This window comes from Cherax quadricarinatus, chromosome 65, assembly GCF_038502225.1.
Source record: "Cherax quadricarinatus isolate ZL_2023a chromosome 65, ASM3850222v1, whole genome shotgun sequence".
Taxonomy (NCBI): Eukaryota; Metazoa; Arthropoda; class Malacostraca; order Decapoda; family Parastacidae; genus Cherax; species Cherax quadricarinatus.
This window is the reverse complement of record NC_091356.1, coordinates 14,642,814-14,660,111: the sequence shown is the minus strand read 5'-3', so window position 1 is coordinate 14,660,111 and position 17,298 is coordinate 14,642,814. Positions and strand designations below refer to the sequence as shown.

Genomic DNA, 17,298 nt, shown 5'->3' with positions numbered 1-17,298 from the left:
CTTAAATCTTTGAGAACAATTGTGTTGCAGAGGTCCGAACAAAGCTCACAAAGATTTGTTAAGTTATACCATGAATTAAGATCCTGGACTTCACCTTACGAAAGCAGACAAAGGAAATGTGATAGTAATTATGGACAAGGTAGATTATAAGGGAAAAATAAACAGGATACCAGGAGACAGGGAAACTTACGCGCCTCTTAAGGTTATCGTGAATATTGTGATCTTACAAACCTTGTTCAAAGCTTCTCATCCTCAACGTTTCTCCCATATAAACTTCGTCACATGCACCACATAGGTTGATATAAACACCTGCGCTGGACTCAGTGAGTCGCCTCTCACTCGTAGAGAGATTGTTGGGTGACGGTACAAGGGTGTCTTGACACAGGTTATTAATCATGTAGATGACCCGTTAAACCTTACTTGACTTGGGCAGTGTCAGAGATGTACGTACCAAGTGTACGTATGTTGTGCGTACACACAGGAAGATAAATGTGTGCTCAGGTGACGCTAAGGTGTGGGTAGATGACACGATGTGTTTGTGTGTATATACACAAGATGTGTGTGTACAAACAAGCTGTATATACACGCACAAGATGTGTATACATGCAAGTGCATGTACAAGATACACACACACAAGATGTGTACACAGTGTGTACACATACAAGGTGTGTACGCACAAGGTGTGTACGCACAAGGTGTGTACACACAGTATACACACGTATGCACATACTATACATACACGTGTACACAAGATATTCACACACGTGTACACACACGTGTACACATGAAACCACTTATGTTATTATGCTGTCATTTTTTCACATATATCCTTAAGTTATCTTGACGCTGAGGGGTTCTTCATCCAAGGAAATAGAGCTACACTCCCTTTCTTTGGATCAAACCTGATTACTTTTCATTCCACAGAGGTTGTATGGCCCCTGCGGTCCTAGCGCTCTCACATAAATATAATAACTTAGTTATATTAACACATTGTTGTACTAAATGTAGTGAACAACTGTCACACCTGACTACCAGTCAGTGTTTGGCCAGTCATGTCAGGTACTAGGGAGTGTCAGGAAGTAAGGTACTAGGGAGTGTCAGAAGTAAAGTACTAGGGAGTGTCAGAAGTAAAGTACTAGGGAGTGTCAGAAGTAAAGTACTAGGGAGTGTCAGAAGTAAAGTACTAGGGAGTGTCAGAAGTAAAGTACTAGGGAGTGTCAGAAGTACTAGGGAGTGTCAGAAGTACTAGGGAGTGTCAGAAGTAAGGTACTAGGGAGTGTCAGGAAGTAAGGTACTAGGGAGTGCCAGGAAGTAAGGTACTAGGGAGTGCCAGGAAGTAAGGTACTAGGGAGTGCCAGGAAGTAAGACATCAGAGAATGTCAGGAAAACACTAGGGTGTTAGGAAGATATCAGAGAATATCAGAAAGTAAGATATCAGGGAATATCAGGAAGTTTTCAGGGACTGTCAGGACGTAGATGTCAGGGACTGTCAGGACGTAGATATCAATGAATGTCAGCACATAGATATCAGGGACTGTCAGGGCATAGATATCAGGGGCTGTCAGGACATAGATATCAGGGATTGTCAGGATGTAGATAGGGACTGTCAGGACGTAGATATCAGGGACTGTCAGGACGTAGATATCAGGGACTGTCAGGACGTAGATATCAGGGACTGTCAGGACACAGATATCAGGGACTGTCAGGACATAGATATCAGAGATTGTCAGGATGTAGATATCACGGACTGTCAGGACGTAGATATATTTTGGACTGTCAGGACGCAGATATCAGGGACTGTCAGGACGCAGATATCAGGGACTGTCAGGACGCAGATATCAGGGACTGTCAGGACGCAGATATCAGGGACTGTCAGGACGTAGATATCACGGACTGTCAGGACGCAGATATCAGGGACTGTCAGGACGTAGATATCACGGACTGTCAGGACGTAGATATCACGGACTGTCAGGACGTAGATATCACGGACTGTCAGGACGTAGATATCACGGACTGTCAGGACGTAGATATCACGGACTGTCAGGACGTAGATATCACGGACTGTCAGGACGTAGATATCAGGGACTGTCAGGACGCAGATATCACGGACTGTCAGGACGCAGATATCACGGACTGTCAGGACGCAGATATCACGGACTGTCAGGACGCAGATATCACGGACTGTCAGGACGTAGATATCACGGACTGTCAGGACGTAGATATCACGGACTGTCAGGACGTAGATATCACGGACTGTCAGGACGTAGATATCACGGACTGTCAGGACGTAGATATCACGGACTGTCAGGACGTAGATATCACGGACTGTCAGGACGTAGATATCACGGACTGTCAGGACGTAGATATCACGGACTGTCAGGACGTAGATATCACGGACTGTCAGGATGTAGATATCACGGACTGTCAGGACGTAGATATCACGGACTGTCAGGAAGCAGATATCAGGGAAAGTCAGATAATTAAGCACAGCAGCATAAATTAGCAAGTAGGTAATAGGTTAGTGCAGAGCCGAGAAGATAAAAGTACTGAGATAGACTGTCTCCTCAGATAGACTGTCTGCTCAGCATGAAGCGGACACGTCAACAAGACAGGTTTAAGGCAGCCTCCATTTTGGCTGAGAAGACCCGGAGAGATTTCAACAGGACTGGTTCTAGCACACTCACCATGGTCCTCTGCTCTAGTAGTGTTCTAGCATGTCACTCCACCTCTGATGGTTACTTCAGTACTAGCTAGCATCACCACTACGATTTTTTTCTAGTATTTATTTCTAAAACTACACAATATGTTAGCTTATTGGGGTTACAGATGCATATTAGATGCGTGTGACGTATTATCGTGTACTTAATACCCCCTGAAAGATAACAGGGTATATATTTCTTGGAATATATGCACTTGGAATTGGTTTTAATTCCTTATTTTAGGGATTAAGGTATCCTTGATAAGTGTGCGTGGGAAAAAACGTTGTCTTAAGTGGTTTACGTGCACTTGATGGGGTTTCTTAAGGGAGCAAACTAACTAGCCAACACAGGCACTGTACAGCCTAGCTGGATCATACTGCTAGCGTGTGTGTAATACCAGCGTGATCACTGATGGTAGCGTGCGTATCGTCACGGAGACGAGGGTAGCACACCCTCCTCGCACCAGTTCCTGCGTGATACTGCCACTACCAGTCCACCACGATACTGCCACTACCAGTCCACCACTACCTCATACCACCACAATCACACCAACTACACACCGCCTAGCGAATTACTCCACATACACATCCATATATTCCTGTGGTATCTTGTACCCACACGAAAAAATAGACTGTCCACTGGGTCGCCCCTATCAAGTGCCCTTGTCGTTGCGCAGTCTGGTAGATTCTCGGGATCTAATTCATAATTCGTAAGTTTTGAAGAAATACATGGAAATAAAAATGGAGGAACATTGCAAGAGACGTACCGGCCCATACTTGGCCGGTCTTTCTCACATCCATCCTTTCTCATTGTCCACTGAATACTCTTAGAGATTTTGTAAGCCTGTCACTTGGTATCATCCGGTCCAAGACCAACTGGTCTTTTGAGAGGGGATGTTTGCAGTTTGGAAGGGTATCTCTGGCAAGACAGTAATGGAGTGAATGATGGTGAAAGAGTTTCTTCTTTTTCGGGTCACCCTAACTTGGTGGGAAACAGCCAATGGAACTTTTGTGTTGAGAACGAAGACTGGAACTTTCGCTGAATATATATATATATATATATATATATATATATATATATATATATATATATATATATATATATATATATATATATATATATATATATATATATATATATATAAAATAAAATATAGGGAGGTACCACCTCTGGACCTGTGCTGGGGACAATCATCCTCAGAGAAAAGAATAAACTTACTTCAGGAAAAACTCAAGGTTCTCCCCCTGAAGCTGTTTGAATATTGTCTTCTCCTACCACGCCCTGTATTGTATATTATATGTAAACTTTATTTAAAGACAAAATACATTGACAAAAATACAATAAGGAGTAGAACAACATAGATAACATCTCAGAGCTACATCTCGAATACTTCGTCCAGCTCCCCGGCGGTGAGCCGCGTGCCCAGAATGTTGCAAGCATTTGTCCTCTGGATCGCAACACTGAGTCTCTGAAAGAGGAAGCTGGCCGCCCTGTGATCCTTGGTTTCTGTGATGAGTTTTTCACCCAGCTCTTTGAGGAACATTAGAGCACACATGCTTCATGCTCCAAGGGTCTCAGACCCTACTGAGATGAAGTTATAGCAAGGGGAAAGGCCTTCATATCTGTGGGTCTTCTGGGTCCCCCTGTGGCTGGCAGCTCCACCCCTTTCAGCTACAGAGTATGGCAAGTAGGTGTCTGCCAATGTGGCGGCACAGGTGTAGTCCCAGGCAATCTGCTTTCCATCCTTCCAGGGTAGCATAGTGGCTCCATCAGGACGCTTTTGACTTCCGTCAGACCTCTGCGCTTGGGGTTCCCGTTGAGCTGGGCAACGGGCTGTGGCGAGGCTTCTCTTTATGTCATTTACCTCCTCATGTCTGGCATACTTCCCTTCTGCTGTGTGACACACGAGACCATGAAGTCCGAATTGATTAGCTGTCGCCCTGCCGCAAATACACCTATGTTCGGTGAGGATGGGGGCGGCTAGGCGAAGAGCAACACCAATCCGAATGGTCTGTGGGTCGAGTCGAGTGCCCAGGGAGGAATTGGGAACAGCTAAAAGGAAATGTCCTAAGTGTGGTGCCTTCACTGCCATGAGACGAGCTTCGTCGTTTCCTGAAGCGTTGGTGAGCATTGTGTTGGCAATTTTTTCATGATCGGTTTGTCCCAGTGGGACTGTTAGTGTTCTTTGGGAGGAGCTGGTCTACTGGAGAAGTCTGCGAGGGTGTCCCACCCCACTGCTGCTTCAATGAGTTCCCACCGCGCTTCTCAAGCGTTAGGGGACAATCTCCTTGACTAATCCACTGGAAGCCAAACACGAAGACAGAAATGCAGGAAAAGCTACCTGCGTTGCTTTGCGCATCCATATACCTCCCAGTCTCACTGGGAATGTTGCCTGATCCCATTGGTGATCTTCCAGTGACAGATTCAGTGCCTTAAACACTCTCATGAGCGAGTCATATTTCTTGAGTTTTGACAAAAGATGGTACACACCTCAGGAAGTGAGTCTTGGCAGAGTAAGACACCTTGTGGGGAAATACAGGGCATCATGGGCATCAAGATCGCTTATTCTCTCCTCTATTCTCTTCAGGTCATGTATATATATCAATAACAACACTGCAACTAGCCAGGGGATGGAACCCGTGTTGCTTTAGCCCGCCTCGTGGTGAGCGTAAATTCACGATGCTCTAAGCCACTGGCTTATATATATATATAATATATATATATATATATATATATATATATATATATATATATATATATATATATATATATATATATATATATATATATATATATATATATATATATATATATATATATATATATAATATATATATATATATATATCGTGCCGAATATGTAAAACTTGCGATCTTGGCTTAAATAGCAACGCTCATCTTGTCATATAAGACAAACGGAAATTTGTGTATGCAATAATTTCGCAAAAATCATTCTGAACCTAATGAAAAAAAATATATTTCAATTTTTGTTTAGTACTAAATTATTGTAAACGTATCAAAAATATATTTAGTTGGATTAGGCTAAAGTAAATTGCGCTTGTTATAATAAGGTTAGGTAAGTTTCCTAAGATTCTTTTGGTACAAAATTATAAATTTTTACATTAACATTAATAAAAAAAATACATCTTTGAACATACAAGAGAAAATTTTAGAAAGAACTTAATTTTAAACGAGTTCTTGCTAATTGGCTAGTTTTACCTATTAGGCACGACATTATATATATATATATATATATATATATATATGTGTGTGTGTGTGTGTGTGCAATAAGATCACAATAAACAGGTGATATCACAATATGCCAAACAACCACTTTGGAAAAATAGCAAAATTCCGAGCGCTTTCGTGACTTCTCACATTATCAAGGAACTATTAAAAAACAAAACATCAACAGGAAGGCATATAAAAGGGCAAGACTACACCTCGCAATCACTTCACTGTTGACTCAAGAAATCGTAATGACACGATTGCAAACAAACCATACCCCCGGCCGGGATTGAACCCGCGGGCTGGAGTTTTGAGACTCTATGACCGCGGGTTCAATCCCGGCCGGGGGTATGGTTCACTTCACTGTTCTTAGTAATTTATACATGGAATTATCTGAAACAAGGTTGCTTAACACAATCCTCCCTAATAGAGCTAAATGGTTCAGATATGTTGATGATATTTTGTGTCTTATGCCCAAAAATGTAGATGTACACCATTTCCTTGGCAAATTAAATAGCTTAGCCCATTCTATAAACTTTACTGTTGAGTTTGAAGAAAATAACTCATTGCCTTTTCTAGATGTTTTAATTATTAAGGGTAATAATGAATTCAAATTTAAAATTTACAGAAAACCTACAAATAACTGTTCCATTGTCCACTATTATTCCTTGCATCAAGATAGAGTCAAACTGTCTGTTTTCTCATCAATGTTTTTGAGAGCTTTACGAATTTGTGGTCCAGAGTTCATAGATGAGGAAATATCCAAAATTTATTAAACAGCTAATGATTTGAAATACCCAAGAAATGTAATTGATAAATCTTTTAAAATTGCTAGAAATACTTTTTACAATCCAAAAAGGGACAACCAGCCTTATTCAACTAAAAATATGTTGGTTCTCCCTTACCATGAAAACTTGGTTGATATGCCTTCTCTTCTTAAGACTTTTAATATTAAAGTTGTATTCAAAAATCTTGATACAGTAAAAAAAATTTTGATAAAGAATTCCCCCCAAAATGCTGATGGATGTGTCTATAAGATTCCTTGCAAAATTTGCGATAAAGTTTATTACGGTCAAACTGGTAAAAGTCTCGAACTAAATTAAAACAACATAAATATAGGGTGGGGGCAGGAGGAAAGAGGAGTGATTGGTGGAATGATGAAGTAAAGGGTGTGATAAAAGAGAAAAAGGTAGCTTATGAGAGGTTTTTACAAAGCAGAAGTGTTATAAGAAGAGTAGAGTATATGGAGAGTAAAAGAAAGGTGAAGAGAGTGGTGAGAGAGTGCAAAAGGAGAGCAGATGATAGAGTGGGAGAGGCGCTGTCAAGAAATTTTAATGAAAATAAGAAAAATCTTTGATTTGTTTGCAATCGTGTCATTACGATTTCGTGAGTCAAGAAAAGTCTTATAAAGCCAAGATAACACCTCACAGTCAAACAACCGACACCTCACCCGTTCCTTTATAATCGTGTGTGAGAGTCAACGACTTGTCACACAGCTTAATTTCTTCCCAAATTTTATTATAAATTAATCTAATTTATATAATCCTAAACCAATATTCATACTGAAATCAAAAAATTTTTTTATGAAGCTTTTATATTTCTCTCCACCATAGACTTACCATACCCCGGTCGGGATTGAACCCGCGGTCAGAGTCTCAAAACTCCAGCCCGTCGCGTTAGCCACTAGACCAGCTAGCCACAATAAGATTCATCCAACTAGGTATATTTCTACACCATAGGAAGGTTAGCACAGGCACCTCTGTGACCACAAATGCAAGTTTTTACAGACGAATCTCCAGCTAGCGTGGCCGTGACGAACTCTAGCTCAAGTCCCTTCACTGCCGTCAACATGACTCAAGAAATCGTAATGACACGATTGCAAACAAACCATACCCCCGGCCGGGATTGAACCCGCGGTCAAAGAGTCTCAAAACTCCAGCCTAGTTGGATGAATCTTATTGTGGCTAGCTGGTCTAGTGGCTAACGCGACGGGCCGGAGTTTTGAGACTCTATGACCGCGGGTTCAATCCCGGCCGGGGGTATGGTTTGTTTGCAATCGTGTCATTACGATTTCGTGAGTCATAGACTTACTTGATACAACTTTCTCAATTTTTGGAAAATCAGTTGAATGATTAAAATCTCTCACATGAATAAACAGAACATTATACTCTTGTCCTCTTCTAATGATATATTTATGTTCTCAAAAGAGGTTCCTTGACGCTGGTGAGGGGCTCTTGATCTAGGGAATTTGATCCGTGCTACAGTTCCCAGAATTAAGCCTGAATACCTCCCATCCCTCCCCCCACAGGCGCTGTATAATCCTGCGGGTTTAGAGCTTCCCCATTATTATAATAATATATTGTTGTAATCTTAGTTGAAGACTTTTCCCAGTTTGACCATAATAAACTTTATTACAGTTTTCACACGGAATTTTATAGACTCACTCGCCAGCATTTGGGGGAATTTATAATCAGAAGTTTTTTTTACTCTATATTTTTAAATACAACTTTGTTTTTAAAAAAATATAAGGAGAGAATCTACATAAAGAAAGTTTTCATGGTTAGAAAGAGTCAACATATTCTTAGTTGAATATGACTGTCCTTTTTAGAGACGTGAAAAATATTTCTAGCAATTTTAAAACATTTATAATTAAGTATTATGGGTATTTTAGATCATTAGCTATTTCATAAATCTTTAAGATTTCTTCACCTATAAATTCTGGGCTACAAATAAGCAAAGTTCTCAAAAACATTGATGAGAACACAGTTTAATATGATGTGAAGAATAAAAGTACACATAAGAACAGTTGTTGGTTTTCTGTATATTTCGAATATAAATCAATGTTTCCCTTAATAATTAAAACATCTAAAAAAATACAGTGAATTATTTTGTTCAAACTCAAGAATAAAATTTATGGAATGAGCGAGATTATTTAATTATTTAATTCGGTCCGACTTGGATCATTTACAAAGTCAGTGTGACTTTGTAAATGGTCCAAGTCGGACCAAAAAGTCGTCGTAAGCTTCTCTGTCTTATATGCGGGTTATTTGCGAAATGATTTATATCTATATTCTTAAGCATTAGACACCAAACATCATCAACATATATGTACCACTTAGCTTTACTAGGAAGAATTTTATTAAGCAATATTTCAGAATATTCCATGAACAAATTGCTCACCTGTATAACCCTTCTAGGTTTAGCGCTTCTATTTTATCATAATAACAGATTGCTAACAACAGGTTAAAGAGAATTTCCCATTGCCATACCAAACTTCTGAAACTTGCCATTAAACGCAAACTTTGCATCAACAATACAAAGTTTAATAAGCTGAGTTACTGTAGGTACTGACTGGCGGCTGTATCTACATGATTCCTTCTAAGAAATGTAATAGTTTGTTACGCTTAAACTGGGTAAAGTCTTGAATTAGATTACAACATAGATATAGCATTAGAATTGGACAAGAGTCTAATTCTCTGTTTATTCATGTGAGATATTTTAATAATCCAATTTTTTTCACAAGTCCGAGAAAGTTGTATCAAGCAGGACTATGGTGGAGAGAAATATTACTGAATTAAGCTTCATAAGAAATAGTTCTGATTTCAATATAAATATTGGTTTAGGATTATATAAATTATATTCGTTTATAATTAATAAAATCTGGGAAGAAATTAAGGTGTGTTTGACAAGACCTTGACCATCTCACCCACATCATCAAGGAGCGAGACCTTCACCATCTCACCCACATCATCAAGGAGCGAGACCTTCACCATCTCACCCACATCATCAAGGAGTGAGACCTTGACCATCTCACCCACATCATCAAGGAGCGAGACCTTGACCATCTCACCCGCATCATCAAGGAGCGAGTGAGCTGCCGCTTGTTGACCATCACGTGTTATTTTGGCCTTATAAACATTTTATTGACTCTATTTTTTTTTTACTGTTCCTTGATAATGTGTGAAATCACGAAAACACTTGGAAGTTCATTATTTATAATTGCGGTTGTTTTGCATATTGTGACATCACCTGTTCACTGTGATTTTATTGCATTATATATATATATATATATATATATATATATATATATATATATATATATATATATATATAAACACTATATATATATATATATATATATAAACACTGATCTCTGGCTGAAGGAGACTCGAACCTACGAACCTTGGAACAAGGTACGCAGTGCATTACCATTCTCACCACACTGGACCATACCTTGGCGTCCAGCTTGCGCTAGACGTTGATCCAAGGCAGCCAGCTTTCAGGGAGAAGGCTTACAGCTTTTCATCTCATCCCCTGCATGCATCAGCCTTCCTAGAGATTTTAACAATGCAAGGAATTCGCAAGAGCAGGCGAAATATACACAAACACTGATCTCTGGCTGAAGGAGACTGGATCAGCGTCTAGCGCAAGCTGGACGCCAAGGTATGAGAATGGTAATGTACTGCGTACCTTATTCCAAGGTTCGTAGGTTCGAGTCTCCTTCAGCCAGAGATCAGTGTTTGTGTATATTCCGCCTGCTCTTGCGAATACTTGAAATATAGGGGGTGGTAGGAGAAAATTCTCAAACAGCTTCAGGGAGAACCTTGAGTTTTCCCTGAAGCAAGTTTATTCTTTTCTCTGAGGATGAGGGTCCCCATGACAGTTCTAGAGGTGGTACCTCACTATATTATATATATATATATATATATATATATATATATATATATATATATATATATATATATATATATATATATAATATTTCCCATGACATGTAAAGCGTATATATTTCCCTTGAGTACTAGGAAAATCCTACATAAATTGCGAGCGTATTACCCTCTTGGTTAGAGTATTGACTTGTGTGACCCTGGAGCAACACTAACTCATTCAGGTCTAAGGGAACCAAACATCCATTTTCATGTATCATGGCCACGATACACCCAACTGCACGCTAGTCTAGTGTGGTAGGCCAGGGCAGCAGACTGAGTGTAGGCTGGTCACAGGCAACCCAGGGCAGCAGAGTGAGTGTAGGCTGGTCACAGGCAACCCAGGGCAGCAGAGTGAGTGTAGGCTGGTCGCAAGCAACCCAGGAGAGCAGAGTGAGTGTAGGCTGGTCGCAGGCAACCCAGGGCAGCAGACCGACTGTAGGCTGTTCGCATTGAAACCAGGGCAGCAGACTGAGTATAAGCTGGTCGCAGGCAACCCAGGGCAGCAGACCGACTGTAGGCTGTTCGCATTGAAACCAGGGCAGCAGACTGAGTATAAGCTGGTCGCAGGCAACCCAGGGCAGCAGACTGAGTGTAAGCTGGTCGCAGGCAACCCAGGGCAGCAGAGTGAGTGTAGGCTGGTCGCAAGCAACCCAGGGCAGCAGAGTGAGTGTAGGCTGGTCGCAAGCAACCCAGGGCAGCAGAGTGAGTGTAGGCTGGTCGCAAGCAACCCAGGGCAGCAGAGTGAGTGTAGGCTGGTCGCAGGCAACCCAGGGCAGCAGACCGACTGTAGGCTGTTCGCATTGAAACCAGGGCAGCAGACTGAGTATAAGCTGGTCGCAGGCAACCCAGGGCAGCAGACTGAGTGTAAGCTGGTCGCAGGCAACCCAGGGCAGCAGAGTGAGTGTAGGCTGGTCGCAAGCAACCCAGGGCAGCAGACTGAGTGTAAGCTGGTCGCAGGCAACCAGGGCAGCAGAGTGAGTGTAGGCTGGTCGCAGGCAACCCAGGGCAGCAGACTGAGTGTAAGCTGGTCGCAGGCAACCAGGGCAGCAGAGTGAGTGTAGGCTGGTCGCAGGCAACCCAGGGCAGCAGACTGACTGTAGGCTGTTCGCAGGGAAACCAGGGCAGCAGACTGTAGACTGTTCGCAGGGAAACCAGGGCAGCAGACCGAGTGTAAGCTGGTCACAGGCAACCCAGGGCAGCAGAGTGAGTGTAGGCTGGTCACAGGCAACCTATGGTAACATTAATGGTATACAATACCGACAGGTTGATGTCCAAGACACACATGCAACATCCAGGTATCTTTATTGTAAAGAGATTTCGCTAACAGGTATCTTTATCAATTCTGTACTAAGGTATTTGAAGGTGTTAAAACTTAAGACGAGGCTGAGGCACTGATTCCCTATTCTTCTGCCTCCAGTTTCAGCGCCTCCAAATACCTTTGTATTACATTCATAAGGTCACTGGCTGGCGAAGACTCTTCGGAATAAATACATCCAGGTGCTGCACATGTCTTTTTCATCGACTAGCAACTTCCTAGTTTGCAAAGCCACCTTGTGTCCTGTCGGGTTATCACAAATATAACTGCTTGTTAGTGATCTTGCTTTGTAAGTCATATTTAGTCTCCAGTCCACTGATACTTGAGACACTACTAATGTTTGTCATATTGTGTTCCTGGTGCTTTAAGATATTCTTGCTGTTATATATAGTATTGGCGTTAGTGTTTAAATGAGTCGTTGACTATCTGACGATAATACACACACAGCTCGCACATGGGAGAGAAAAGCTTATGACGACGTTTCGGTCCGACCTGGACCACTTACAAGTGTGACTTGTAAATGATCCAAGTCGGACCGAAACGCCGCCATAAGCTCCTCTTTCCTATGTGCGAGATGTGTGTGCATTGTTCCAGTCACGGTGTTGTTCCTTCTCTTTACCTGACGTTAACCTCAGCAGCATACATGTACAAACTGATTCAACAATGTTAAAAAAAAAATCGATGGAGGTAGGAAGATATAACAACGTTGGCCAGAAGGTGTCCGAACCACAACAGTCTATAATAAAACTCGATCCTTGCATCTGAGACGCTTTTTTCCCATCCCACTGGCTGCTTCAACTCTATATATCATCCGTACATCCAGTAGCGGTCGTTTTACACAGTATTTTAATGTGTTGACGTATCTATTATATTCTTTGTATAAATACGTGTTCTTTTTCTGTCTCTAGCTTGTCTAGTTCCTTAACCCGTGTAATACTTGTCTAGTTCCTTAACCCGTGTAACACTTGTCTAGTTCCTTAACCCGTGTAACACTTGTCTAGTTCCTTAACCCGTGTAATACTTGTCTAGTTCCTTAACTCGTGTAATACTTGTCTAGTTCCTTAACTCGTGTAATACTTGTCTAGTTCCTTAACCTGTGTAACACTTGTCTAGTTCCTTAACTCGTGTAATACTTGTCTAGTTCCTTAACCCGTGTAATACTTGTCTAGTTCCTTAACCCGTGTAACACTTGTCTAGTTCCTTAACCCGTGTAATACTTGTCTAGTTCCTTAACTCGTGTAATACTTGTCTAGTTCCTTAACCCGTGTAATACTTGTCTAGTTCCTTAACCCGTGTAACACTTGTCTAGTTCCTTAACTCGTGTAATACTTGTCTAGTTCCTTAACCCGTGTAACACTTGTCTAGTTCCTTAACCCGTGTAACACTTGTCTAGTTCCTTAACCCGTGTAACACTTGTCTAGTTCCTTAACCCGTGTAACACTTGTCTAGTTCCTTAACCCGTGTAACACTTGTCTAGTTCCTTAACCCGTATAACACTTGTCTAGTTCCTTAACCCGTGTAACACTTGTCTAGTTCTTTAACCCGTGTAACACTTGTCTAGTTCCTTAACCCGTGTAACACTTGTCTAGTTCCTTAACCCGTGTAACACTTGCCTAGTTCCTTAACCTGTGTAACACTTGCCTAGTTCCTTAACCCGTGTAACACTTGCTTAGTTCCTTAACCCGTGTAACACTTGCTTAGTTCCTTAACCCGTGTAACACTTGTCTAGTTCCTTAACCCGTGTAACACTTGTCTAGTTCCTTAACCCGTGTAACACTTGTCTAGTTCCTTAACCTGTGTAACACTTGTCTAGTTCCTTAACCTGTGTAACACTTGTCTAGTTCCTTAACCTGTGTAACACTTGTCTAGTTCCTTAACCCGTGTAACACTTGCCTAGTTCCTTAACCCGTGTAACACTTGTCTAGTTCCTTAACCCGTGTAACACTTGTCTAGTTCCTTAACCCGTGTAACACTTGTCTAGTTCCTTAACCCGTGTAACACTTGTCTAGTTCCTTAGCCCGTGTAACACTTGTCTAGTTCCTTAGCCCGTGTAACACTTGTCTAGTTCCTTAGCCCGTGTAACACTTGTCTAGTTCCTTAGCCCGTGTAACACTTGTCTAGTTCCTTAACCCGTGTAACACTTGTCTAGTTCCTTAACCCGTGTAACACTTGTCTAGTTCCTTAACCCGTGTAACACTTGTCTAGTTCCTTAACCCGTGTAACACTTGTCTAGTTCCTTAACCCGTGTAACACTTGTCTAGTTCCTTAACCCGTGTAACACTTGTCTAGTTCCTTAACCCGTGTAACACTTGTCTAGTTCCTTAACCCGTGTAACACTTGTCTAGTTCCTTAACCCGTGTAACACTTGTCTAGTTCCTTAACCCGTGTAACACTTGCCTAGTTCCTTAACCCGTGTAACACTTGTCTAGTTCCTTAACCCGTGTAACACTTGTCTAGTTCCTTAACCCGTGTAACACTTGCCTAGTTCCTTAACCAGTGTAACACTTGCCTAGTTCCTTAACCCGTGTAACACTTGTCTAGTTCCTTAACCCGTGTAACACTTGTCTAGTTCCTTAACCCGTGTAACACTTGTCTAGTTCCTTAACCCGTGTAACACTTGTCTAGTTCTTTAACCCGTGTAACTCTTGTCTAGTTCCTTAACCCGTGTAACACTTGTCTAGTTCCTTAACCCGTGTAACACTTGTCTAGTTCTTTAACCCGTGTAACACTTGTCTAGTTCCTTAACCCGTGTAACACTTGTCTAGTTCCTTAACCCGTGTAACACTTGCCTAGTTCCTTAACCCGTGTAACACTTGTCTAGTTCCTTAACCCGTGTAAGACTTGTCTAGTTCCTTAACCCGTGTAACACTTGTCTAGTTCCTTAACCCGTGTAACACTTGTCTAGTTCCTTAACCCGTGTAACACTTGTCTAGTTCCTTAGCCCGTGTAACACTTGTCTAGTTCCTTAGCCCGTGTAACACTTGTCTAGTTCCTTAGCCCGTGTAACACTTGCCTAGTTCCTTAACCCGTGTAACACTTGTCTAGTTCCTTAACCCGTGTAACACTTGTCTAGTTCCTTAACCCGTGTAACACTTGTCTAGTTCCTTAACCCGTGTAACACTTGCCTAGTTCCTTAACCCGTGTAACACTTGTCTAGTTCCTTAACCCGTGTAACACTTGTCTAGTTCCTTAACCCGTGTAACACTTGTCTAGTTCCTTAACCCGTGTAACACTTGTCTAGTTCCTAAACCCGTGTAACACTTGTCTAGTTCTTTAACCCGTGTAACACTTGTCTAGTTCCTTAACCCGTGTAACACTTGTCTAGTTCCTTAACCCGTGTAACACTTGTCTAGTTCTTTAACCCGTGTAACACTTGTCTAGTTCCTTAACCCGTGTAACACTTGTCTAGTTCCTTAACCCGTGTAACACTTGTCTAGTTCTTTAACCCGTGTAACACTTGTCTAGTTCCTTAACCCGTGTAACACTTGTCTAGTTCCTTAACCCGTGTAACACTTGTCTAGTTCCTTAACCCGTGTAACACTTGTCTAGTTCTTTTACCCGTGTAACACTTGTCTAGTTCCTTAACCCGTGTAACACTTGTCTAGTTCTTTAACCCGGTTAACACTTGTCTAGTTCCTTAACCCGTGTAACACTTGTCTAGTTCCTTAACCCGTGTAACACTTGTCTAGTTCCTTAACCCGTGTAACACTTGTCTAGTTCCTTAACCCGTGTAACACTTGTCTAGTTCCTTAACCCGTGTAACACTTGTCTAGTTCCTTAACCCGTGTAACACTTGTCTAGTTCCTTAACCCGTGTAACACTTGTCTAGTTCCTTAACCCGTGTAACACTTGTCTAGTTCCTTAACCCGTGTAACACTTGTCTAGTTCCTTAACCCGTGTAACACTTGTCTAGTTCCTTAACCCGTGTAACACTTGTCTAGTTCCTTAACCCGTGTAACACTTGTCTAGTTCCTTAACCCGTGTAACACTTGTCTAGTTCCTTAACCCGTGTAACACTTGTCTAGTTCCTTAACCCGTGTAACACTTGTCTAGTTCCTTAACCCGTGTAACACTTGTCTAGTTCCTTAACCCGTGTAACACTTGTCTAGTTCATTAACCCGTGTAACACTTGTCTAGTTCCTTAACCCGTGTAACACTTGCCTAGTTCCTTAACCCGTGTAACACTTGTCTAGTTCCTTAACCCGTGTAGTACTTGTCTAGTTCCTTAACCCGTGTAACACTTGCCTAGTTCCTTAACCCGTGTAACACTTGTCTAGTTCCTTAACCCGTGTAACACTTGTCTAGTTCCTTAACCCGTGTAACACTTGTCTAGTTCCTTAACCCGTGTAACACTTGTCTAGTTCCTTAACCCGTGTAACACTTGTCTAGTTCCTTAACCCGTGTAACACTTGTCTAGTTCCTTAACCCGTGTAACACTTGCCTAGTTCCTTAACCCGTGTAACACTTGTCTAGTTCCTTAACCCGTGTAACACTTGTCTAGTTCCTTAACCCGTGTAACACTTGTCTAGTTCCTTAACCCGTGTAACACTTGTCTAGTTCCTTAACCCGTGTAACACTTGTCTAGTTCCTTAACCCGTGTAACTCTTGTCTAGTTCCTTAACCCGTGTAACACTTGTCTAGTTCCTTAACCCGTGTAACACTTGTCTAGTTCCTTAACCCGTGTAACACTTGTCTATCTGTTTTTTGCTTTTGTTCCTGTCTACCAAACAGGAACTCATGGATCGGTTGACAGCGGCCTCAGGTCACATAATGAGCGACGGAGGATCGATCCCCTGCACGAATGAAAACTGTAGGCATGTTTTCTACACCTGCTTCCCTAGCTCGGTTAGGTAGGTACCTGGGTGTTAGGTGACTCTAGTGGATCGCATCCTGGAGACGAGGATAAGACACAAATGACAGTTTATATTATCTTGGGTTATTAACCTCCAGGTTAATAATGGATTATACTGAGTTATTAACCTCCGGGTTAATGGATTATCTTGGGTTATTAACCTCCGGGTTAACTGGTTATCCTGAGTTATTAACCTCCGGGTTAATGGATTATCTTGGGTTATTAACCTCCTGGTTAATAATGGATTATCTTGGGTTATTAACCTCCGGGTTATTAATGGATTATCTTGGGTTACTAACCTCCGGGTTAATGGATTGTCTTGGGTTATTAACTTCCGTGTTAATAATGGATTATCTTGGGTTACTAACCTCCGTGTTAATGGATTGTCTTGGGTTATTAACCTCCGGGTTAATAATGGATTATCTTGGGTTACTAACCTCCGGGGCAATGGATTATCTTGGGTTACTAACCTCCGGGTTAATAACTTGTAATCTTG

At 41.6% G+C, this 17,298-nt stretch overlaps 1 protein-coding gene across 3 annotated transcripts in view; it reads right to left on the bottom strand.

Moving 5' to 3' along the window:
- LOC128700552 (lactadherin) overlaps nucleotides 1–3,161 on the bottom strand; it is a 408,199-nt gene extending 405,038 nt beyond the window's left edge. For all 3 annotated transcript variants that reach the window (XM_053793825.2, XM_053793826.2, XM_053793827.2), the window contains exon 1: nucleotides 2,685–3,161. In XM_053793825.2, the coding sequence (XP_053649800.1) occupies nucleotides 2,685–2,687 (3 nt within the window). In that variant the 5' untranslated portion in view covers nucleotides 2,688–3,161. The remainder of the gene's footprint in view (nucleotides 1–2,684) is intronic.
- Nucleotides 3,162–17,298: the final 14,137 nt, after the last annotated feature.